Source organism: Culex pipiens, chromosome 2 (assembly GCF_016801865.2).
Source record: "Culex pipiens pallens isolate TS chromosome 2, TS_CPP_V2, whole genome shotgun sequence".
Classification (NCBI taxonomy): domain Eukaryota; kingdom Metazoa; phylum Arthropoda; class Insecta; order Diptera; family Culicidae; genus Culex; species Culex pipiens.
Window position 1 is genome coordinate 162,856,987 of NC_068938.1, and position 27,685 is coordinate 162,884,671.

The window sequence follows — 27,685 nt, forward strand, 5'->3', positions numbered from 1 at the left end:
GTCTTGCAACGAAATTTAATTAATCATTTTTAAAAGCTTTTCCTGTCAACTGGCGCTAGCCGGCTGTGGAAGGAAATTCAATTTTTGTTGTTAGTTTTTTTGAGCTGCAGATGGTCTGCTTTTAGCAGCCCGGTAGCGCTACTTTAGAGCAATTTATTTTCGAACAGATGTTTCTGGGAAAATAGATCGTTGATGGAGGGTGACGATGGAATCTGAAAGTTTCTTCCGGATTCCGGGAAGGAAATACATTATGGGAAGTGTTTCTGCCAGTTGGAAAAAAGTGCAAATCAAGAAACTTGATGTGGAAAGATTTTGATCTTTTGAGAGCTTAAAGTACTGGAATGTGTATAGTTCAAAAGTTTTATCAATTCAGACAAGCTCTTAAGGGAGTTTCTGAATTTAACACATTTTTTAAATTGATGATTAGATGGGATTGCATTACAAAAAAGGTCCAAAATCTGTAACTGACCCCAGTAATCAAGAGAAAAGTTCGTCACTTCATAAAACATGTTTCCGGTTCTTTTTTCCACTTCTTATTGTCACAGACCCTGTAAAATACATAATCCCTCCCTCCCAACTAAGTTATCTCGAGTAATTTCTTTTGCATACCCTCCGCTCTCTCCAAAGCTCCTTTCGTAAAAAAAGAGGAGTGCAAAACTTGAAGGTTTAATTAAATTCAGAAACTCTCTTCCTTCAAGAGCGCTTGAAGAATGTCTTTCCCTTACCCCTCAGGAGCGGGTCACTTCCGTCCCAGTATACCAGGAGGAAAATGTGCTCCAACAAGTTGCATACAATAGCAAGTATCATCCCGGGCCGACCTCTTGAAGAGTGTTTCTTACAACTATCGTCGGGTTGGCTTGGCTCGGTGAAAGAATGGAAAACTTTTGCCAGCCCAACTTTATTACTTTCCCCCAGGAACCTCGTATTGCTCCTCTCTTTCTATGGAGAAACGGGAGGGAAATCTTGGATGCTGTTGTTACTTGCCTAAGATGGCCTTTCGATGCAGAGAAGTTCTCGAGAGAAGATGCAAGAGACTTTTTCACAAATCTCAGTAATAGTTACATTCTAATAAACTTTTTTTTTTGCAGAAATTCCAAATTTGAATATCATTAAATTCTTATTGCTTTCAAATTTAGGCTCAATCTGAATTGATCTGGTTTTTGTGTCAACTGATCTCGATTCAATATAAAAAAGTGATGTGGATATTTTTTTATTTAGATTGAATTTTTATTTCATTTGTCCATGTGTTCTCAACCAGCTTTTGATTTTTATAAAATAATATGAAGATAAACTTTCTAATTTTCAACTGTGGCCACATGTTTAGCTGATAAAATCACTTTTGAAAAGTAAGTTTTGGTCACAGAAAAGAAAAAAATGATAAAAATAATTAGTTTTTATTCTGTAAGCTCAAAATACATCCACAAAAAATAATTAACTTTCAGTAGGTCCAAACTGGGTCTCGTGGCGCAGGGGTAGCGGCTTCGGCTGCCGATCCCGATGATGCTATGAGACGCGGGTTCGATTCCCGCCTTATCCACTGAGCTTCTATCGGATGGTGAAGTAAAACGTCGGTCCCGGTTTCTCCTGTCTCGTCAGAGGCGCTGGAGCAGAAATCCCACGTTAGAGGAAGGCCATGCCCCGGGGGGCGTAGTGCCAATAGTTTCGTTTTTTTAGGTCCAAACTATGATCATACAAAATCATGAGAAGATGGCAGAAAAATCAAAGGATCAAATGTTTTAAAATGTTTTCGTAAAAAACATTAATATTACAAGAAAGTCTCAGATTCTTTAAATGACTTCTTACAACAATTTTTCAACCTATGGAATATCTTTGATAAGTAACAACAGCAATTTTTACCATCTCAGATTTCATCTTTGAATGTTAAATTAAAAAAATTGTTTCGATTTATATTTTTTTTGCTTTTCTTTGAACATTCCCAGTCTTTTTGAAAGAAGATATTTTTTATATTTTTTTGAGATTTTGTTGTTTTTTCTCGAACAGTTGAAATGGGTTTTTTTAAGTCATTTCTTAGAATTTTCTCATTGGTTGGTACATGAGCAACTCTGAAATACCTTTGTTTATGTTTTCGAATATGAGTTGTACTTAATTAGTTAATTTTTGAACAAGAAATTTCATGTTAAATTTAAAATTCTTTAAAAATAGACAGTTCTTGAAAATATTTCCTGTTTATAATTTCCTTGAGTTTTTGGATTGTTTCAACCATGAGTTTTTAATTATTTATCACCAGATCTTCTTTTTTTGAAAATTAATGATGTTTTGATTTTTTATAAACATGAGCAAAAAAAAATTAGTGGTGTTTTGAATATTTTCGGTATTTTAAGTATATTATTTACAAAAAAAAATCTGAGATTTTTGCAACTTTCAGGCATTACTTGAGGTTTGATAAATGATTGAGTATTCAAATGACATATTTTTTTTGAATGTTTTTGTTTTCTTTCAAACAACAAAAAGTTATTTTCCATTCCATTACAGAAGATAATGAAAAACTAACTTAATGCACCTATGTGGTTGGCGCCTTCCTCACTTTTTACCAACATTTGGTGATATGATGGGTTTGGACACCAATTCCATCTATTTCTCAATAAAAAATACACAAATGTCACTTAAGCGGTCATAACTTGAGACTGAACGTTGCCAGATCTTCAAACCTAACCAACGATGGGTCGGATGATGGATCCGGACACAGTTTACATGTAGTTTACATACATTTAAGTGAGATCCGGCTTTAAAAAAGTACATCAATATCACTTAAGTGGTCTTATCTCGAGACAGGGTTGCCAGATCTTCAATGTTTTGGACTCATTGGAATGGTCTTTTGATTACCTAACCAACGATGAGTCGGATGATGGATCCGGACACAGTTTACATGCATTTAAGTGAGATCCGGCTTCAAAAAAGTACATAAATATCACTTAAATTGTCATAACTTGAGACAAGGTTGCCAGATCTTCAATGTTTTGGACTCATTGGAAAGGTATTTTGGTTACCTAACTAACGATGGGTTGAATGATGGATCCGGACATAGTTTACATACATTTAAGTGAGATCCGGCTTCAAAAAACTACATAAATATCATTTAAGTGGTCATATCTCGAGACAGGGTTGCCAGATCTTCAATGTTTTGGACTCATTGGAAAGGTCTTTTGATTACCTAACCAACGATGAGTTGGATGATGGATCCGGACATAGTTTGTATACATTTAAGTGAGATCCGGCTTCAAAAAAGTACATAAATATCACTTAAATTGTCATAACTTGAGACAAGGTTGCCAGATCTTCAATGTTTTGGACTCATTGGAAAGGTTTTTTGATAACCTAACTAACGATGGGTCGGATGATGGATCCGGACATAGTTTACATACATTTAAGTGAGATCCGGCTTCAAAAAAGTACATAAATATCATTTAAGTGGTCATATCTCGAGACAGGGTTGCCAGATCTTCAATGTTTTGGACTCATTGGAAAGGTATTTTGGTTACCTAACTAACGATGGGTTGAATGATGGATCCGGACATAGTTTACATACATTTAAGTGAGATCCGGCTTTAAAAAAGTGCATAAATATCACTTAAGTGGTCTTATCTCGAGACAGGGTTGCCAGATCTTCAATGTTTTGGACTCATTGGAAAGGTCTTTTGATTACCTAACCAACGATGAGTTGGATGATGGATCCGGACATAGTTTGTATACATTTAAGTGAGATCCGGCTTCAAAAAAGTACATAAATATCATTTAAGTGGTCATATCTCGAGACAGGGTTGCCAGATCTTCAATGTTTTGGACTCATTGGAAAGGTATTTTGGTTACCTAACTAACGATGGGTTGAATGATGGATCCGGACATAGTTTACATACATTTAAGTGAGATCCGGCTTTAAAAAAGTACATAAATATCACTTAAGTGGTCTTATCTCGAGACAGGGTTGCCAGATCTTCAATGTTTTGGACTCATTGGAAAGGTATTTTGGTTACCTAACTAACGATGGGTTGAATGATGGATCCGGACATAGTTTACATACATTTAAGTGAGATCCGGCTTCAAAAAACTACATAAATATCATTTAAGTGGTCATATCTCGAGACAGGGTTGCCAGATCTTCAATGTTTTGGACTCATTGGAAAGGTCTTTTGATTACCTAACCAACGATGAGTTGGATGATGGATCCGGACATAGTTTGTATACATTTAAGTGAGATCCGGCTTCAAAAAAGTACATAAATATCACTTAAATTGTCATAACTTGAGACAAGGTTGCCAGATCTGCAATGTTTTGGACTCATTGGAAAGGTTTTTTGATAACCTAACTAACGATGGGTCGGATGATGGATCCGGACATAGTTTACATACATTTAAGTGAGATCCGGCTTCAAAAAAGTACATAAATATCATTTAAGTGGTCATATCTCGAGACAGGGTTGCCAGATCTTCAATGTTTTGGACTCATTGGAAAGGTCTTTTGATTACCTAACCAACGATGAGTTGGATGATGGATCCGGACATAGTTTACATACATTTAAGTGAGATCCGGCTTCAAAAAAGTACATAAATATCACTTAAGTGGTCATAACTTGAGACAGGGTTGCCAGATCTTCAATGTTTTGGACTCATTGGAAAGGTCTTTTGATAACCTAACTAACGATGGGTCGGATGATGGATCCGGACATAGTTTACATACATTTAAGTGAGATCCGGCTTCAAAAAAGTACATAAATATCATTTAAGTGGTCATATCTCGAGACAGGGTTGCCAGATCTTCAATGTTTTGGACTCATTGGAAAGGTATTTTGGTTACCTAACTAACGATGGGTTGAATGATGGATCCGGACATAGTTTACATACATTTAAGTGAGATCCGGCTTTAAAAAAGTGCATAAATATCACTTAAGTGGTCTTATCTCGAGACAGGGTTGCCAGATCTTCAATGTTTTGGACTCATTGGAAAGGTATTTTGGTTACCTAACTAACGATGGGTTGAATGATGGATCCGGACATAGTTTACATACATTTAAGTGAGATCCGGCTTCAAAAAACTACATAAATATCATTTAAGTGGTCATATCTCGAGACAGGGTTGCCAGATCTTCAATGTTTTGGACTCATTGGAAAGGTCTTTTGATTACCTAACCAACGATGAGTTGGATGATGGATCCGGACATAGTTTGTATACATTTAAGTGAGATCCGGCTTCAAAAAAGTACATAAATATCACTTAAATTGTCATAACTTGAGACAAGGTTGCCAGATCTTCAATGTTTTGGACTCATTGGAAAGGTTTTTTGATAACCTAACTAACGATGGGTCGGATGATGGATCCGGACATAGTTTACATACATTTAAGTGAGATCCGGCTTCAAAAAAGTACATAAATATCATTTAAGTGGTCATATCTCGAGACAGGGTTGCCAGATCTTCAATGTTTTGGACTCATTGGAAAGGTATTTTGGTTACCTAACTAACGATGGGTTGAATGATGGATCCGGACATAGTTTACATACATTTAAGTGAGATCCGGCTTTAAAAAAGTGCATAAATATCACTTAAGTGGTCTTATCTCGAGACAGGGTTGCCAGATCTTCAATGTTTTGGACTCATTGGAAAGGTCTTTTGATTACCTAACCAACGATGAGTTGGATGATGGATCCGGACATAGTTTGTATACATTTAAGTGAGATCCGGCTTCAAAAAAGTACATAAATATCATTTAAGTGGTCATATCTCGAGACAGGGTTGCCAGATCTTCAATGTTTTGGACTCATTGGAAAGGTATTTTGGTTACCTAACTAACGATGGGTTGAATGATGGATCCGGACATAGTTTACATACATTTAAGTGAGATCCGGCTTCAAAAAACTACATAAATATCATTTAAGTGGTCATATCTCGAGACAGGGTTGCCAGATCTTCAATGTTTTGGACTCATTGGAAAGGTCTTTTGATTACCTAACCAACGATGAGTTGGATGATGGATCCGGACATAGTTTGTATACATTTAAGTGAGATCCGGCTTCAAAAAAGTACATAAATATCACTTAAATTGTCATAACTTGAGACAAGGTTGCCAGATCTTCAATGTTTTGGACTCATTGGAAAGGTTTTTTGATAACCTAACTAACGATGGGTCGGATGATGGATCCGGACATAGTTTACATACATTTAAGTGAGATCCGGCTTCAAAAAAGTACATAAATATCATTTAAGTGGTCATATCTCGAGACAGGGTTGCCAGATCTTCAATGTTTTGGACTCATTGGAAAGGTATTTTGGTTACCTAACTAACGATGGGTTGAATGATGGATCCGGACATAGTTTACATACATTTAAGTGAGATCCGGCTTTAAAAAAGTGCATAAATATCACTTAAGTGGTCTTATCTCGAGACAGGGTTGCCAGATCTTCAATGTTTTGGACTCATTGGAAAGGTCTTTTGATTACCTAACCAACGATGAGTTGGATGATGGATCCGGACATAGTTTGTATACATTTAAGTGAGATCCGGCTTCAAAAAAGTACATAAATATCATTTAAGTGGTCATATCTCGAGACAGGGTTGCCAGATCTTCAATGTTTTGGACTCATTGGAAAGGTATTTTGGTTACCTAACTAACGATGGGTTGAATGATGGATCCGGACATAGTTTACATACATTTAAGTGAGATCCGGCTTTAAAAAAGTACATAAATATCACTTAAGTGGTCTTATCTCGAGACAGGGTTGCCAGATCTTCAATGTTTTGGACTCATTGGAAAGGTATTTTGGTTACCTAACTAACGATGGGTTGAATGATGGATCCGGACATAGTTTACATACATTTAAGTGAGATCCGGCTTCAAAAAACTACATAAATATCATTTAAGTGGTCATATCTCGAGACAGGGTTGCCAGATCTTCAATGTTTTGGACTCATTGGAAAGGTCTTTTGATTACCTAACCAACGATGAGTTGGATGATGGATCCGGACATAGTTTGTATACATTTAAGTGAGATCCGGCTTCAAAAAAGTACATAAATATCACTTAAATTGTCATAACTTGAGACAAGGTTGCCAGATCTGCAATGTTTTGGACTCATTGGAAAGGTTTTTTGATAACCTAACTAACGATGGGTCGGATGATGGATCCGGACATAGTTTACATACATTTAAGTGAGATCCGGCTTCAAAAAACTACATAAATATCATTTAAGTGGTCATATCTCGAGACAGGGTTGCCAGATCTTCAATGTTTTGGACTCATTGGAAAGGTATTTTGGTTACCTAACTAACGATGGGTTGAATGATGGATCCGGACATAGTTTACATACATTTAAGTGAGATCCGGCTTTAAAAAAGTACATAAATATCACTTAAGTGGTCTTATCTCGAGACAGGGTTGCCAGATCTTCAATGTTTTGGACTCATTGGAAAGGTATTTTGGTTACCTAACTAACGATGGGTTGAATGATGGATCCGGACATAGTTTACATACATTTAAGTGAGATCCGGCTTCAAAAAACTACATAAATATCATTTAAGTGGTCATATCTCGAGACAGGGTTGCCAGATCTTCAATGTTTTGGACTCATTGGAAAGGTCTTTTGATTACCTAACCAACGATGAGTTGGATGATGGATCCGGACATAGTTTGTATACATTTAAGTGAGATCCGGCTTCAAAAAAGTACATAAATATCACTTAAATTGTCATAACTTGAGACAAGGTTGCCAGATCTTCAATGTTTTGGACTCATTGGAAAGGTTTTTTGATAACCTAACTAACGATGGGTCGGATGATGGATCCGGACATAGTTTACATACATTTAAGTGAGATCCGGCTTCAAAAAAGTACATAAATATCATTTAAGTGGTCATATCTCGAGACAGGGTTGCCAGATCTTCAATGTTTTGGACTCATTGGAAAGGTATTTTGGTTACCTAACTAACGATGGGTTGAATGATGGATCCGGACATAGTTTACATACATTTAAGTGAGATCCGGCTTTAAAAAAGTGCATAAATATCACTTAAGTGGTCTTATCTCGAGACAGGGTTGCCAGATCTTCAATGTTTTGGACTCATTGGAAAGGTCTTTTGATTACCTAACCAACGATGAGTTGGATGATGGATCCGGACATAGTTTGTATACATTTAAGTGAGATCCGGCTTCAAAAAAGTACATAAATATCATTTAAGTGGTCATATCTCGAGACAGGGTTGCCAGATCTTCAATGTTTTGGACTCATTGGAAAGGTATTTTGGTTACCTAACTAACGATGGGTTGAATGATGGATCCGGACATAGTTTACATACATTTAAGTGAGATCCGGCTTTAAAAAAGTACATAAATATCACTTAAGTGGTCTTATCTCGAGACAGGGTTGCCAGATCTTCAATGTTTTGGACTCATTGGAAAGGTATTTTGGTTACCTAACTAACGATGGGTTGAATGATGGATCCGGACATAGTTTACATACATTTAAGTGAGATCCGGCTTCAAAAAACTACATAAATATCATTTAAGTGGTCATATCTCGAGACAGGGTTGCCAGATCTTCAATGTTTTGGACTCATTGGAAAGGTCTTTTGATTACCTAACCAACGATGAGTTGGATGATGGATCCGGACATAGTTTGTATACATTTAAGTGAGATCCGGCTTCAAAAAAGTACATAAATATCACTTAAATTGTCATAACTTGAGACAAGGTTGCCAGATCTTCAATGTTTTGGACTCATTGGAAAGGTTTTTTGATAACCTAACTAACGATGGGTCGGATGATGGATCCGGACATAGTTTACATACATTTAAGTGAGATCCGGCTTCAAAAAAGTACATAAATATCATTTAAGTGGTCATATCTCGAGACAGGGTTGCCAGATCTTCAATGTTTTGGACTCATTGGAAAGGTATTTTGGTTACCTAACTAACGATGGGTTGAATGATGGATCCGGACATAGTTTACATACATTTAAGTGAGATCCGGCTTTAAAAAAGTACATAAATATCACTTAAGTGGTCTTATCTCGAGACAGGGTTGCCAGATCTTCAATGTTTTGGACTCATTGGAAAGGTCTTTTGATTACCTAACCAACGATGAGTTGGATGATGGATCCGGACATAGTTTGTATACATTTAAGTAAGATCCGGCTTCAAAAAAGTACATAAATATCATTTAAGTGGTCATATCTCGAGACAGGGTTGCCAGATCTTCAATGTTTTGGACTCATTGGAAAGGTATTTTGGTTACCTAACTAACGATGGGTTGAATGATGGATCCGGACATAGTTTACATACATTTAAGTGAGATCCGGCTTCAAAAAACTACATAAATATCATTTAAGTGGTCATATCTCGAGACAGGGTTGCCAGATCTTCAATGTTTTGGACTCATTGGAAAGGTCTTTTGATTACCTAACCAACGATGAGTTGGATGATGGATCCGGACATAGTTTGTATACATTTAAGTGAGATCCGGCTTCAAAAAAGTACATAAATATCACTTAAATTGTCATAACTTGAGACAAGGTTGCCAGATCTTCAATGTTTTGGACTCATTGGAAAGGTTTTTTGATAACCTAACTAACGATGGGTCGGATGATGGATCCGGACATAGTTTACATACATTTAAGTGAGATCCGGCTTCAAAAAAGTACATAAATATCATTTAAGTGGTCATATCTCGAGACAGGGTTGCCAGATCTTCAATGTTTTGGACTCATTGGAAAGGTATTTTGGTTACCTAACTAACGATGGGTTGAATGATGGATCCGGACATAGTTTACATACATTTAAGTGAGATCCGGCTTTAAAAAAGTGCATAAATATCACTTAAGTGGTCTTATCTCGAGACAGGGTTGCCAGATCTTCAATGTTTTGGACTCATTGGAAAGGTCTTTTGATTACCTAACCAACGATGAGTTGGATGATGGATCCGGACATAGTTTGTATACATTTAAGTGAGATCCGGCTTCAAAAAAGTACATAAATATCATTTAAGTGGTCATATCTCGAGACAGGGTTGCCAGATCTTCAATGTTTTGGACTCATTGGAAAGGTATTTTGGTTACCTAACTAACGATGGGTTGAATGATGGATCCGGACATAGTTTACATACATTTAAGTGAGATTAGGCTTTAAAAAGTACATAAATATCACTTAAGTGGTCTTATCTCGAGACAGGGTTGCCAGATCTTCAATGTTTTGGACTCATTGGAAAGGTATTTTGGTTACCTAACTAACGATGGGTTGAATGATGGATCCGGACATAGTTTACATACATTTAAGTGAGATCCGGCTTCAAAAAACTACATAAATATCATTTAAGTGGTCATATCTCGAGACAGGGTTGCCAGATCTTCAATGTTTTGGACTCATTGGAAAGGCCTTTTGATTACCTAACCAACGATGAGTTGGATGATGGATCCGGACATAGTTTGTATACATTTAAGTGAGATCCGGCTTCAAAAAAGTACATAAATATCACTTAAATTGTCATAACTTGAGACAAGGTTGCCAGATCTGCAATGTTTTGGACTCATTGGAAAGGTTTTTTGATAACCTAACTAACGATGGGTCGGATGATGGATCCGGACATAGTTTACATACATTTAAGTGAGATCCGGCTTCAAAAAAGTACATAAATATCATTTAAGTGGTCATATCTCGAGACAGGGTTGCCAGATCTTCAATGTTTTGGACTCATTGGAAAGGTATTTTGGTTACCTAACTAACGATGGGTTGAATGATGGATCCGGACATAGTTTACATACATTTAAGTGAGATCCGGCTTTAAAAAAGTACATAAATATCACTTAAGTGGTCTTATCTCGATACAGGGTTGCCAGATCTTCAATGTTTTGGACTCATTGGAAAGGTCTTTTGATTACCTAACCAACGATGAGTTGGATGATGGATCCGGACATAGTTTGTATACATTTAAGTAAGATCCGGCTTCAAAAAAGTACATAAATATCATTTAAGTGGTCATATCTCGAGACAGGGTTGCCAGATCTTCAATGTTTTGGACTCATTGGAAAGGTATTTTGGTTACCTAACTAACGATGGGTTGAATGATGGATCCGGACATAGTTTACATACATTTAAGTGAGATCCGGCTTTAAAAAAGTACATAAATATCACTTAAGTGGTCTTATCTCGAGACAGGGTTGCCAGATCTTCAATGTTTTGGACTCATTGGAAAGGTATTTTGGTTACCTAACTAACGATGGGTTGAATGATGGATCCGGACATAGTTTACATACATTTAAGTGAGATCCGGCTTCAAAAAAGTACATAAATATCACTTAAGTGGTCATATCTCGAGACAGGGTTGCCAGATCTTCAATGTTTTGGACTCATTGGAAAGGTCTTTTGATTACCTAACCAACGATGGGTCGGATGATGGATCCGGACATAGTTTACATACATTTAAGTGAGATCCGGCTTTAAAAAAGTACATCAATATCACTTAAGTGGTCTTATCTCGAGACAGGGTTGCCAGATCTTCAATGTTTTGGACTCATTGGAAAGGTCTTTTGATAACCTAACTAACGATGGGTCGGATGATGGATCCGGACACAGTTTACATACATTTAAGTGAGATCCGGCTTCAAAAAAGTACATAAATATCACTTAAGTGGTCATATCTCGAGACAGGGTTGCCAGATCTTCAATGTTTTGGACTCATTGGAAAGATCTTTTGGTTACCTAACTAACGATGGGTTGAATGATGGATCCGGACATAGTTTACATACATTTAAGTGAGATCCGGCTTTAAAAAAGTACATAAATATCACTTAAGTGGTCTTATCTCGAGACAGGGTTGCCAGATCTTCAATGTTTTGGACTCATTGGAAAGGTATTTTGGTTACCTAACTAATGATGGGTTGAATGATGGATCCGGACATAGTTTACATACATTTAAGTGAGATCCGGCTTCAAAAAACTACATAAATATCATTTAAGTGGTCATATCTCGAGACAGGGTTGCCAGATCTTCAATGTTTTGGACTCATTGGAAAGGTCTTTTGATTACCTAACCAACGATGAGTTGGATTATGGATCCGGACATAGTTTGTATACATTTAAGTGAGATCCGGCTTCAAAAAAGTACATAAATATCACTTAAATTGTCATAACTTGAGATAAGGTTGCCAGATCTTCAATGTTTTGGACTCATTGGAAAGGTTTTTTGATAACCTAACTAACGATGGGTCGGATGATGGATCCGGACATAGTTTACATACATTTAAGTGAGATCCGGCTTCAAAAAAGTACATAAATATCATTTAAGTGGTCTTATCTCGAGACAGGGTTGCCAGATCTTCAATGTTTTGGACTCATTGGAAAGGTATTTTGGTTACCTAACTAACGATGGGTTGAATGATGGATCCGGACATAGTTTACATACATTTAAGTGAGATCCGGCTTTAAAAAAGTGCATAAATATCACTTAAGTGGTCTTATCTCGAGACAGGGTTGCCAGATCTTCAATGTTTTGGACTCATTGGAAAGGTCTTTTGATAACCTAACCAACGATGAGTTGGATGATGGATCCGTACATAGTTTGTATACATTTAAGTGAGATCCGGCTTCAAAAAAGTACATAAATATCATTTAAGTGGTCATATCTCGAGACAGGGTTGCCAGATCTTCATTGTTTTGGACTCATTGGAAAGGTATTTTGGTTACCTAACTAACGATGGGTTGAATGATGGATCCGGACATAGTTTACATACATTTAAGTGAGATCCGGCTTTAAAAAAGTACATAAATATCACTTAAGTGGTCTTATCTCGAGACAGGGTTGCCAGATCTTCAATGTTTTGGACTCATTGGAAAGGTATTTTGGTTACCTATCTAACGATGGGTTGAATGATGGATCCGGACATAGTTTACATACATTTAAGTGAGATCCGGCTTCAAAAAAGTACATAAATATCATTTAAGTGGTCATATCTCGAGACAGGGTTGCCAGATCTTCAATGTTTTGGACTCATTGGAAAGGTATTTTGGTTACCTAACTAACGATGGGTTGAATGATGGATCCGGACATAGTTTACATACATTTAAGTGAGATCCGGCTTTAAAAAAGTACATAAATATCACTTAAGTGGTCTTATCTCGAGACAGGGTTGCCAGATCTTCAATGTTTTGGACTCATTGGAAAGGTATTTTGGTTACCTATCTAACGATGGGTTGAATGATGGATCCGGACATAGTTTACATACATTTAAGTGAGATCCGGCTTCAAAAAACTACATAAATATCATTTAAGTGGTCATATCTCGAGACAGGGTTGCCAGATCTTCAATGTTTTGGACTCATTGGAAAGGTCTTTTGATTACCTAACCAACGATGAGTTGGATTATGGATCCGGACATAGTTTGTATACATTTAAGTGAGATCCGGCTTCAAAAAAGTACATAAATATCACTTAAATTGTCATAACTTGAGACAAGGTTGCCAGATCTTCAATGTTTTGGACTCATTGGAAAGGTTTTTTGATAACCTAACTAACGATGGGTCGGATGATGGATCCGGACATAGTTTACATACATTTAAGTGAGATCCGGCTTCAAAAAAGTACATAAATATCATTTAAGTGGTCTTATCTCGAGACAGGGTTGCCAGATCTTCAATGTTTTGGACTCATTGGAAAGGTATTTTGGTTACCTAACTAACGATGGGTTGAATGATGGATCCGGACATAGTTTACATACATTTAAGTGAGATCCGGCTTTAAAAAAGTACATAAATATCACTTAAGTGGTCTTATCTCGAGACAGGGTTGCCAGATCTTCAATGTTTTGGACTCATTGGAAAGGTATTTTGATTACCTAACCAACGATGGGTCGGATGATGGATCCGGACATAGTTTTCATACATTTAAGTGAGATCCGGCTTCAAAAAACTACATAAATATCATTTAAGTGGTCATATCTCGAGACAGGGTTGCCAGATCTTCAATGTTTTGGACTCATTGGAAAGGTCTTTTGATTACCTAACCAACGATGAGTTGGATTATGGATCCGGACATAGTTTGTATACATTTAAGTGAGATCCGGCTTCAAAAAAGTACATCAATATCACTTAAATTGTCATAACTTGAGACAAGGTTGCCAGATCTTCAATGTTTTGGACTCATTGGAAAGGTTTTTTGATAACCTAACTAACGATGGGTCGGATGATGGATCCGGACATAGTTTACATACATTTAAGTGAGATCCGGCTTCAAAAAAGTACATAAATATCATTTAAGTGGTCTTATCTCGAGACAGGGTTGCCAGATCTTCAATGTTTTGGACTCATTGGAAAGGTATTTTGGTTACCTAACTAACGATGGGTTGAATGATGGATCCGGACATAGTTTACATACATTTAAGTGAGATCCGGCTTTAAAAAAGTGCATAAATATCACTTAAGTGGTCTTATCTCGAGACAGGGTTGCCAGATCTTCAATGTTTTGGACTCATTGGAAAGGTCTTTTGATAACCTAACCAACGATGAGTTGGATGATGGATCCGGACATAGTTTGTATACATTTAAGTGAGATCCGGCTTCAAAAAAGTACATAAATATCATTTAAGTGGTCATATCTCGAGACAGGGTTGCCAGATCTTCAATGTTTTGGACTCATTGGAAAGGTATTTTGGTTACCTAACTAACGATGGGTTGAATGATGGATCCGGACATAGTTTACATACATTTAAGTGAGATCCGGCTTTAAAAAAGTACATAAATATCACTTAAGTGGTCTTATCTCGAGACAGGGTTGCCAGATCTTCAATGTTTTGGACTCATTGGAAAGGTATTTTGGTTACCTATCTAACGATGGGTTGAATGATGGATCCGGACATAGTTTACATACATTTAAGTGAGATCCGGCTTCAAAAAAGTACATAAATATCATTTAAGTGGTCATATCTCGAGACAGGGTTGCCAGATCTTCAATGTTTTGGACTCATTGGAAAGGTATTTTGGTTACCTAACTAACGATGGGTTGAATGATGGATCCGGACATAGTTTACATACATTTAAGTGAGATCCGGCTTTAAAAAAGTACATAAATATCACTTAAGTGGTCTTATCTCGAGACAGGGTTGCCAGATCTTCAATGTTTTGGACTCATTGGAAAGGTATTTTGGTTACCTATCTAACGATGGGTTGAATGATGGATCCGGACATAGTTTACATACATTTAAGTGAGATCCGGCTTCAAAAAACTACATAAATATCATTTAAGTGGTCATATCTCGAGACAGGGTTGCCAGATCTTCAATGTTTTGGACTCATTGGAAAGGTCTTTTGATTACCTAACCAACGATGAGTTGGATTATGGATCCGGACATAGTTTGTATACATTTAAGTGAGATCCGGCTTCAAAAAAGTACATAAATATCACTTAAATTGTCATAACTTGAGATAAGGTTGCCAGATCTTCAATGTTTTGGACTCATTGGAAAGGTTTTTTGATAACCTAACTAACGATGGGTCGGATGATGGATCCGGACATAGTTTACATACATTTAAGTGAGATCCGGCTTCAAAAAAGTACATAAATATCATTTAAGTGGTCTTATCTCGAGACAGGGTTGCCAGATCTTCAATGTTTTGGACTCATTGGAAAGGTATTTTGGTTACCTAACTAACGATGGGTTGAATGATGGATCCGGACATAGTTTACATACATTTAAGTGAGATCCGGCTTTAAAAAAGTGCATAAATATCACTTAAGTGGTCTTATCTCGAGACAGGGTTGCCAGATCTTCAATGTTTTGGACTCATTGGAAAGGTCTTTTGATAACCTAACCAACGATGAGTTGGATGATGGATCCGGACATAGTTTGTATACATTTAAGTGAGATCCGGCTTCAAAAAAGTACATAAATATCATTTAAGTGGTCATATCTCGAGACAGGGTTGCCAGATCTTCAATGTTTTGGACTCATTGGAAAGGTATTTTGGTTACCTAACTAACGATGGGTTGAATGATGGATCCGGACATAGTTTACATACATTTAAGTGAGATCCGGCTTTAAAAAAGTACATAAATATCACTTAAGTGGTCTTATCTCGAGACAGGGTTGCCAGATCTTCAATGTTTTGGACTCATTGGAAAGGTATTTTGGTTACCTATCTAACGATGGGTTGAATGATGGATCCGGACATAGTTTACATACATTTAAGTGAGATCCGGCTTCAAAAAAGTACATAAATATCATTTAAGTGGTCATATCTCGAGACAGGGTTGCCAGATCTTCAATGTTTTGGACTCATTGGAAAGGTATTTTGGTTACCTAACTAACGATGGGTTGAATGATGGATCCGGACATAGTTTACATACATTTAAGTGAGATCCGGCTTTAAAAAAGTACATAAATATCACTTAAGTGGTCTTATCTCGAGACAGGGTTGCCAGATCTTCAATGTTTTGGACTCATTGGAAAGGTATTTTGGTTACCTATCTAACGATGGGTTGAATGATGGATCCGGACATAGTTTACATACATTTAAGTGAGATCCGGCTTCAAAAAACTACATAAATATCATTTAAGTGGTCATATCTCGAGACAGGGTTGCCAGATCTTCAATGTTTTGGACTCATTGGAAAGGTCTTTTGATTACCTAACCAACGATGAGTTGGATTATGGATCCGGACATAGTTTGTATACATTTAAGTGAGATCCGGCTTCAAAAAAGTACATAAATATCACTTAAATTGTCATAACTTGAGACAAGGTTGCCAGATCTTCAATGTTTTGGACTCATTGGAAAGGTTTTTTGATAACCTAACTAACGATGGGTCGGATGATGGATCCGGACATAGTTTACATACATTTAAGTGAGATCCGGCTTCAAAAAGTACATAAATATCATTTAAGTGGTCTTATCTCGAGACAGGGTTGCCAGATCTTCAATGTTTTGGACTCATTGGAAAGGTATTTTGGTTACCTAACTAACGATGGGTTGAATGATGGATCCGGACATAGTTTACATACATTTAAGTGAGATCCGGCTTTAAAAAAGTACATAAATATCACTTAAGTGGTCTTATCTCGATACAGGGTTGCCAGATCTTCAATGTTTTGGACTCATTGGAAAGGTCTTTTGATTACCTAACCAACGATGAGTTGGATGATGGATCCGGACATAGTTTGTATACATTTAAGTGAGATCCGGCTTCAAAAAAGTACATAAATATCATTTAAGTGGTCATATCTCGAGACAGGGTTGCCAGATCTTCAATGTTTTGGACTCATTGGAAAGGTATTTTGGTTACCTAACTAACGATGGGTTGAATGATGGATCCGGACATAGTTTACATACATTTAAGTGAGATCCGGCTTTAAAAAAGTACATAAATATCACTTAAGTGGTCTTATCTCGAGACAGGGTTGCCAGATCTTCAATGTTTTGGACTCATTGGAAAGGTATTTTGGTTACCTATCTAACGATGGGTTGAATGATGGATCCGGACATAGTTTACATACATTTAAGTGAGATCCGGCTTCAAAAAAGTACATAAATATCATTTAAGTGGTCATATCTCGAGACAGGGTTGCCAGATCTTCAATGTTTTGGACTCATTGGAAAGGTATTTTGGTTACCTAACTAACGATGGGTTGAATGATGGATCCGGACATAGTTTACATACATTTAAGTGAGATCCGGCTTTAAAAAAGTACATAAATATCACTTAAGTGGTCTTATCTCGAGACAGGGTTGCCAGATCTTCAATGTTTTGGACTCATTGGAAAGGTATTTTGGTTACCTATCTAACGATGGGTTGAATGATGGATCCGGACATAGTTTACATACATTTAAGTGAGATCCGGCTTCAAAAAACTACATAAATATCATTTAAGTGGTCATATCTCGAGACAGGGTTGCCAGATCTTCAATGTTTTGGACTCATTGGAAAGGTCTTTTGATTACCTAACCAACGATGAGTTGGATTATGGATCCGGACATAGTTTGTATACATTTAAGTGAGATCCGGCTTCAAAAAAGTACATAAATATCACTTAAATTGTCATAACTTGAGACAAGGTTGCCAGATCTTCAATGTTTTGGACTCATTGGAAAGGTTTTTTGATAACCTAACTAACGATGGGTCGGATGATGGATCCGGACATAGTTTACATACATTTAAGTGAGATCCGGCTTCAAAAAAGTACATAAATATCATTTAAGTGGTCTTATCTCGAGACAGGGTTGCCAGATCTTCAATGTTTTGGACTCATTGGAAAGGTATTTTGGTTACCTAACTAACGATGGGTTGAATGATGGATCCGGACATAGTTTACATACATTTAAGTGAGATCCGGCTTTAAAAAAGTGCATAAATATCACTTAAGTGGTCTTATCTCGAGACAGGGTTGCCAGATCTTCAATGTTTTGGACTCATTGGAAAGGTCTTTTGATAACCTAACCAACGATGAGTTGGATGATGGATCCGGACATAGTTTGTATACATTTAAGTGAGATCCGGCTTCAAAAAAGTACATAAATATCATTTAAGTGGTCATATCTCGAGACAGGGTTGCCAGATCTTCAATGTTTTGGACTCATTGGAAAGGTATTTTGGTTACCTAACTAACGATGGGTTGAATGATGGATCCGGACATAGTTTACATACATTTAAGTGAGATCCGGCTTTAAAAAAGTACATAAATATCACTTAAGTGGTCTTATCTCGAGACAGGGTTGCCAGATCTTCAATGTTTTGGACTCATTGGAAAGGTATTTTGGTTACCTATCTAACGATGGGTTGAATGATGGATCCGGACATAGTTTACATACATTTAAGTGAGATCCGGCTTCAAAAAACTACATAAATATCATTTAAGTGGTCATATCTCGAGACAGGGTTGCCAGATCTTCAATGTTTTGGACTCATTGGAAAGGTCTTTTGATTACCTAACCAACGATGGGTCGGATGATGGATCCGGACATAGTTTTCATATAGATAAGTGAGATCCGGCATCAAAATTCCAGCACCTGATTCGCAACTCTGACACTTTTTTATACGTAACTTTTGAACTACTTATCGGATCTTCAAACAATTCAATAGTGCAGTATGGGGCACCAAAACAAATCGAATGCAACTTGTTTGACTCAAATCGGATCAGCCAGTGCCGAGAAAACTTGGCAAGAATTTTGAGCACCAAGGGGAATACGCACACACATACACACACACACACACACACACAGACATTTGTTCAGTTTTCGATTCTGAGTCGATAGGTATACATGAATATAGGTCTACGAGCTGTTTTTCAAAAGCTCATTTTTCGAGCAGGATTATAGCCTTACCTCAGTGAGGAAGGCAAAATGGTTAAAAAAATCTTTTGATTATTTGTAAATGATGTGAAAGAACATAAAACTTCTTTGACATGTGTCAATTTGTTGAAAATTCAAAGGGGCGAATGAGGCTCTTGAAAACTATTTAAGAGGGGAATGAATCGAATAAGGATGAGAACCACTGTTGTAAAATATACTTAAATTGCAAAAGTCTGGGCATCTTTTTGGCATCTTTTTGAAATTTTCAACCTGAAAATGTATAAAACTTGGGAATGGTGCAACTTTTAAAGTCGTTATTGATTGCGAATTTGAGTTGCTTGATAGGAACTTTAAAAAATAATATGACTGTATTTCTTACATTTGAGTGCCTATGTGTTTTCTAAAATTTTCTAATCATCAAAAACATTGCCGAAAATCTTTTCTTAACATACAGAAAACTGAAAATGCAGAATGCCTTCTTCAAAATGAATTTACATGAACACATGAATTGAATTTAAAAGTTAAATTATCGTTTTGCTTTCCTCACTGAGGTTAGGCTATAATCCTGCTCTAAAAATGAACATTTTATTAAAAGCTCGAGGACCCACCTTCATGTATACATATCAACTCAGAATCGAAAACTGAACAAATGTCTGTGTATATATGTATGTGACCAAAATTCTCACTGAGTTTTTTCAGCACTGGCTGAACCGATTTTGAAAAAACCAGTTGCAATTGACTTGGTATAGGGTTCCATACATCGCTATTGAATTGTTTGAAGTTTCGATAACTAGTTCAAAAGTTATGTATAAAAATGTGTTTTCACATATATCCGGATTTCATTTATATGCATGTAAACGATGTCCGGATCCATCATCCGACCCAACGTTGGTTAGGTAATCGAGAGATCTATCCAACGAATCCACAACATTGAAGATCTGGCAACCCTGTCTCGAGTTATGACCACTTAAGTTATATCTGTGTACTTCTTTTTCTGGATCTAAAAAAATAGCTGAAATATGTGCCCGAACCAGACATATTACCCATTGTTGGTAAAAAGTGAGGAAGGCATCAACCACATAGGTGGATTAAGTTAGTTTTTTTATTTTCATTTGTTTATATGTTTTAGGAGGATGGTGCTTAATTTGGTACCAGCGCCATATATTGAAAAGAAAATAGATAAAGGAAAATGTTTTCTAACAAAATTTAAAAAAATAATGCAGAATGATAATTTTTAAGCGAAAATGAATTAAAACCTTTTTTCTTTCATAAAGTGTACCAAATTAAAGACATTTGATGGTAATTTTTTTCGAAAACAAATCAGTTTTTTTTTGCGATTTAAAATAATTTTGTGAAGGAAAACAATCAATTTATCAGCAAAATAATCCACAAAACCTAAGTATAATAAATTCCTCAACCCATTTAAAAATATTTTTTCCGGGTGCCTTTCCTTAATGAAGTAATTTTAGTCTAAAAAATTTATTTTTTTTTTCAAAAATGTCATGCTAGGAATGAGTTTGAAAACGGTGAGCTTTATTTTCAATTTCAAATTTTATTATATTTCATACCATCAGTTTTTTCCAAACTGACCTTTTTTTCAAAAAATCATTGCTCTAGTACCCAATTTTCGCACCATTCTAAATTCTTATTCATAAGGTACTTTTTTTAGGTCCCTCGAATCGACTTTTTTGCAATTCCGTCGTGATACTTTTTACTTTTCCTATTATTCTCGAACGACGTAACAGTCTACTTTACTCTACAAAAAAAATAACAGAATAAAATAGAAACACTTTTCAAAACAAATGCTGAAAAGTTCTAAGTTGAACTTTTCAGCATTTGTTTTGAAAAGAAATACTTTTCAACATTGATTTGTTTTAAGGGGTTACATACATGTAGATCGCCTTAAATTAATTTTTTGAATCTGTTTTCAGGGCATTAAAATATACATTTTAATCTTTTAACAAAACAAATTTGAAGACATTTGGTTGTATCATCACCCGGGTTGCCAGGTTGCCAGGTTGCCAGATAAATCTGGGAATGCCAGATAATTCAAGGCTTAGCCAGAATAAAGATTAATCTGTGCCAGATTTTGACTGGTTTTGCCAGATTTTTCATTTTTTGTCAATTTTGAACAATTGTTTGATTAAATTTAACGATTTTAACAAAAAAAATCTAAATTTTGTAAGAATTTATTTTATTTAAAACGTAAATCCTACCTTTTTAAAACCGAAAACTGTGTTAACCATCTGAATACTATTTTTTTTTAATAAATTCGTATCCTTTCTCCTATTCCCTGTTGTATGCCCAATTTTATTTGAAACTTTTCATTTTTTCCGTGTTGAGGAGGTCATTTTGAACAACTTTTGTTCTATGAAAAACTTTACTTCTCTTGTTTTATGATTTTCTTGTTTCATTTTTAGTATTTTAATTTGCATTTATCTTGCTTAGTTTATTTTAGTTTTTGGTAGAATTTGGCCTATTCTACCACCACCTATCATTAAATTTTGCCTTTCTAATTGGCAAAATTTCAATCTTAAATCGTCTCTTGCTCAATTTAATCATGAAATATCTTCATGAAACTTTCAGAAGCGATTGAAAATCATCTTTTTAGCAGATTTAATAAACTTTCTGTTTTATGAAATTTTGTGATTTTCTACATGTATGTAACCTTTTAAACGGTGGATTGACTAAATACATGGCCATTTTACTTCCAATTCCCTTCAAAGGGTGTTTTTTGGAATTGCTAAAAATGCTGGTGTAGATTGTAGAATATTTTTTTTTAAAGGTACAGGTTTCCGAATATTCAAAGGGCCATTTTGTATGACAAGCCCAAAAAATTGCATGAAACCTTGCATGAAAAGAATATCATAAAAATATTGTTTCTTTTGACAAAAGGGATTGAGTGGACAAAATTTCATAGAAATAAAAAAAAACATGAATTTGGCTAAGCAAAACATTAAGAACTTTCAGCTTTATTAAGACAGAACTAAATTATTCAAACATTCTCAAATTAATCAAAACATTTTAGCCATTTTCAAATAACAATCATGTTTGTAAAATTTCATAAAGATTGTTTATTTTTGGCCATGCTTTATATTTAAATAATACTATTTATTGAATTCAAAATTTCAGATTCTTTAAACCCCAGAGAACTGCACACTATCTTCAAGTGGGGCAAAATTGAAAATATTTACGATCAGATAGTTGTGTGGCTGGATGGGTGGGTGGTTGCTCTTTAATCTCCATTTCATGAGGGTCATCTCTTGCGAGGATCGCTGTCGGGGGTTGGGGATGGGGTTGAAAATTGCTTCCGGTAAAAGTTTGTCCTGTTTCTCGGTATTGGAAAGCGTGCATTTTCCGAGAGCGTGGTGGCTAATGAAGTTGATTGATGCTTTGGAATAGTTTTTGGCATTGTGCTGGAGCTCAACTTGATATAGTCGATTTGGCAAAAACGGAAAGTTTTACACAATATTTCGCAAGGAATGTTGTTGAAAGCTGTTAGAATCTGTGTGTTCAGCCACTCGGCGAAGATTTGCGGGGAATGAATATGCATGTGCATGAGTGGCAAATATTTGCAATTGCAATTTCTGCAATGTTGCTTGCACACGTATTGTGGCATCGCATTTGGGTGATTCATATGTCTTTTGGTATGAAGTTCTGCAGCAGCACAAGTGTCCACAACATCAGCGACTTGGGGGTTTCCCGAGAGTATAATCGTTTAATAAATAATTTTATAGTCATATTTATGTAACAGATGTCATCGTCACTGGAATGCAGATGCAGTCAAAAGATGGTCCACCCTTGGTCAAAAGCTTCTTGTACAAGTATCTAGTTCTGATCTTATGATCTTTTCAAAATTGCGCAGAAGCAGAAGCTTCATATGAAATTTGTTTGCTATGTTACTATTTTTTAGCTACCAACCCTTTCATATTTGTCTGCAAATAATTCTTACAACAGTGTTACAGCTTGCAACATTTCCAATCACCAAGCAACATTAACGAAATGTGACGCATTTCACCAGCCACAATTACTGTTCCAAATTTAATTAACTGTTACGCAGACTGAAACCAATCGAACTTGAGTCAGTGGCGCGGGGCGAGGAAGTTTCATCGCCAGTAAATTAATTATATCCAGCCTCGCGAGTTGACCAATTGCGTCAACCAAGTGCCTTCGATAAGAGTGGGTGCGTGATTCAGGCGAAATTCGCGTTATTTATTCAGTGCGATTCAATTCGACAAATTGCTTTTAAAATCAACATCGTCACTCGAGCCTTCAAGCGATTCCAAATGATATGCCAAAAGTGTCATGTTTTATTCAGACCAAGCGGTTATGCATATTGAAATAAGGATGCTTTATGAATAAAACATTTTTCGATAAATTATTATTGTAACAGACATGAGCCTTGTTTGGGTGGAGTGATGATTGAATTGATTGTGGAGATATCATTTCCAATTTTGTAAGGTGGCATTTTGAGTAAAATTTTGGAGATTTTGTGAGGTCCCTTGAAGAAAATTATTTTTTTGAATTTTATTTCGACTGAAATGCTCATTTATTTTTTTAAATCTTAAAATGAACCTGAATTGCTCTTGGAAGTCCCTCAAACCATATCAAGTCAAGCGGCGCAAACAAGATCTTTCCAACGATATCTGCTTATTTTCGGTCAAAGCCTCTAGCAACGGTATCCTCGAAAAGAAGGCGCATCCTTCCAGAATCCATCAAGCGTAAAATGGAACCCCTCTAGAAGTTGAGGAAGGGGAAAAAAGGAAAAGCTTCTCGAAACGGTTGCTTGTTGAATTTCTTCGCGGAGATCTGTCCGAGTGGTTCTGGATATGACAGCGAAAATCCTCCGCTGTGATTTTGGGCAAACCCTTTTGGCCCTTTTCTGGCCGTTAGAATGGTTAAGTGTATCTCGTGGAGGGTAAAATAGAATCTCAACAAATTACACGCCTCTTGGTTGATGTTTTTATCGTTCAAGTATAAAATTGAAGCTCACCTATCGAGTGCGATCGCCACCAGGTGCAGAATCGACGCCGTACAGCACAGCACGTCGCTCGAGGTCCACATGTCGCACAGGTCCGCCCCGAGCCGCCACTCCTTGGACACCTCGTACACGGCCCCCAGCGGCATCACGAGGCAGGCCACCAGCAGGTCCGCCACCGCCAGCGATAATATCAGATGGTTCGCGACGCTTTGCAGGTTCCGTTCCAGCAGAATCGCCGCAATCACGAAGACGTTTCCTGAAAAGATGGAGAAAAAATGGTATTTTGATCAGTTATCAATATTTTTTAACATAAATATTTTAAAAATTATACATAAGTTTTTTGCAAAATTTCACGTCTGGAATAAGTACGATTTTTAAATAAATTAATTTTGGCAATTCTGTTTTGAAATTACGCACTTTTCGTCTACCTACTAAAGAGTCGAAATGGCTTAAACTCATTACAGCACCCATTTGAGTGCTTTTCCATATACCATCACTTTTTTTTGCTATCTTGTAACTCGTTTGCTGTTTAAAGATGGGACGTGTGACAAGGTAGCACACCACACCAACGATGCATTTATTCAGACAAAAATATCATTGAGTGTCCAAAAACAATCTGTGATTTTTAGCTTAAAATTTAACTAACTTATTGTCACTGTATTTAAGAAACTATTTATGAAAGATGTGCTTTCATAATCAGATTGTTTTTTTAAATTTGAAATTCAATTTTGCAATCTTGTAGAGATCTTTTCATCGTTTTAAAGTAAGAGATTAATAATAGTAGTCAATAAAACAAGTTGCAAAAAGCAGATTTTTTCAGCACGAGTCGTTCATTTATCCAACGATGTTCACCGAGTTGGATAAATACAACGAGTGCTGAAAAAATCAAGTTTTGCAACGAGTTCCATACAACATTTTTTGCAATTCCGAAAAACACCCATTGTTTCAGCATTTATTTTGAAAAGTGTTGCTATTCGATTCTGTTATTTTTGGTACAGACAAGTAGGCTATTTCGTCGTTTAAGAATGATAGGAAAAGTAAATAGGGTATTTTAACCATTAGTGGACCCCCTAGTAGAGCCGAAGCACATTTTTCACAAATTTTCAATGTTTTAAGCACTTTTTCATAACCTTTTGTACAAAACAATGAAATCTGAAGTCTTTTGAACAATTTTGACTATTTGTTTCATCAGTTATTTGTTTTTGAGCAGAAAAATTGCCATTTGAAAAAAAAGTTTTTTTTTGCCTGTTATGGACCCCCTTTTCCTATAGTGGACCCGGGTCCATAATCCGATTGTGGACCCGGGTTCACTATAGGCAAACTGTTATTTTTATACCAAATTTAACCGATATTTGATGTTTTGATGCATGGTGTAGGTCTAATGATAGATATAATGAAAAAGAGATGGATTTGCTCACTTTTCATCAGAAACAAAAATGTTTTGTTAACAAATTTGGTTTTAAACAACAAAAAAACCTAACAGACATTTAAACTCATTTATTTCCGAAAAAGATCAGAGAAAACGTTTCAAAGACCACTGTTAACACAAAAAATAATTATAAAAAGTAATTTTGATGCAAATTTTCCATATTAATTACATAAATGATTGATCAAAACTAATCAATAGAATTTTTTACAGTTGCTGATAAAACCACGCATTTCTATTTACAAAAAATTGTTATTGATTTATTATTATAAAATATCATTTAAAACTGCAATTATGATGCTTCAGTTAAATACAATCAACTATAGTTTTGGTTAATTATAAATTCTTACGGCTTCAGAATTTTTGGTACTTTTAACATGAAAACAGCTATATTTATACTCATAATTGAAAAAATAAGCGTTTAGGTTGATAACAACAAGCATTTATTGTATGTTTAATAGAAACTTTTCCTTACATACACAGTTTTCTTCATTTTTGAAGTTTAAATTAACAGGGATCCACTTTTGGAAAAAAAATTGCTCGAAAATGAGCAGTTCTTAGCTTTATTTTAGTAAAGTTCCTTAAACTTACATTATTTCGACTTGCTGAAGTTATATAATCAGTCAAGAAATGATTGGATAGTTAATTCAATCATAAAATATAAATGCAGTTTTGTTGTGAAAATGCTAGTGGCCATGGCTGATTTCAGATGTCGAACTCAAAACACTTATTGGTGAAAAGGACAATTTTGGACGATTTTTGCGTGACATACTTTATGGATGACGCCTTTCAAATTTTCATGTGACTTTTTCAAATGTTTGCAAATTTTTTGAATCTACAGTTCAGACTCAGTTGTAGGTTTGTATGGGATTCGGACCAGCGATGGAAGAAATCTAATGAAAAGAAAATCTGTTGACGCTCATCAAGAGCAAACATCGGAACGGAAGCTGGCTCTCCTCTCTCTCGCACAGAAGATCGGTAAAATGAAAACGTAAAAAACATCATCTGGATTATTCGACGGAACACCGATTTCACTACTAAAGTTGCAGATGTAACGTCATAAGTCCAAAAATGTTTTGTCACTTTTCGTAGAGTAACAATGTTTGTAAACAAAACGAAATAAAATAATTTAAGTGGAGCTAAGAATGAAAAGCACAACAAATCTTCAACTGATTGATTTTTTCTTTTCGAAAAGTTCGGGAGCAATTTCCATTTGCGAGTTTGCCTTCTCTCTCTTCTTTGGCAGAAGAAAGTTCGCAAGCGAAAAATATTTTTTTTTGCGATTTGAATATTCCTGCTTCGGACAAATGAATCATAAACAAAAAAAAATATGTTGGAGTCTTGCGACCCCAGTTTAATCAAATAACCATAAAATTACAAAAAAAAAATTCCATGTTTCAACATTGCAATTTTCTGGGCGTTAGGTCTTTGTTTTTTTTTTTTTTTTTGAAAAATATGATAACTTTTCTATAAAATGACAAGTCTCTCGATTTTTTTAACAACAGAAAATGGCAGTGGTGTGAAAACTCCTTTTTTATATTTGATGATATTGAATTGGGCGTTCAATTTTGCATAACAATCTCTTTGACACTAAATGTATAGCTCTTTACGCTAACGATCATTTTTTTTTAAACGAGTCTTGGTCTCCCACCCGTGTGGATCAATCGGACCGCGCACTGGACTCACAATCCAGAGGTCGCCGGTTCGAATCCCGCGGCGGGCGCTCTAAAATTCTTTGTGTAAATATGGGTATTTGGCGCCGTCGCTCCGTGCCATACTTTCATACACTTAGGAGCCCAGGGCGGCGAAGTCCTTGTAGATAAAAAAAGGAAGACACTAGTGGTTGGTACTAGCAATGGTGGCCGACAGCTATAAAGTCAACCTCGTTTTTTTTTTGGTGAAATCTTGAAAAAAAAAAAAATAAAGGCACAAGATATTGTAAACTGGATCCCGGATGCGTGATCAGGTATTCCAAAATTCAACGGAAATCAAAGAGGAGTC

General features: G+C 36.0%; 1 protein-coding gene across 3 annotated transcripts in view; it reads right to left on the reverse strand.

The window, feature by feature from the left end:
- Positions 1 to 27,685, reverse strand: part of LOC120416738 (5-hydroxytryptamine receptor-like) — a 341,954-nt gene that overhangs the window by 65,555 nt on the left and 248,714 nt on the right. For all 3 annotated transcript variants that reach the window (XM_039578572.2, XM_039578570.2, XM_039578571.2), the window contains exon 5: positions 24,271 to 24,514. In XM_039578572.2, coding sequence (XP_039434506.1) covers positions 24,271 to 24,514 — 244 coding nt within the window. The remainder of the gene's footprint in view (positions 1 to 24,270; positions 24,515 to 27,685) is intronic.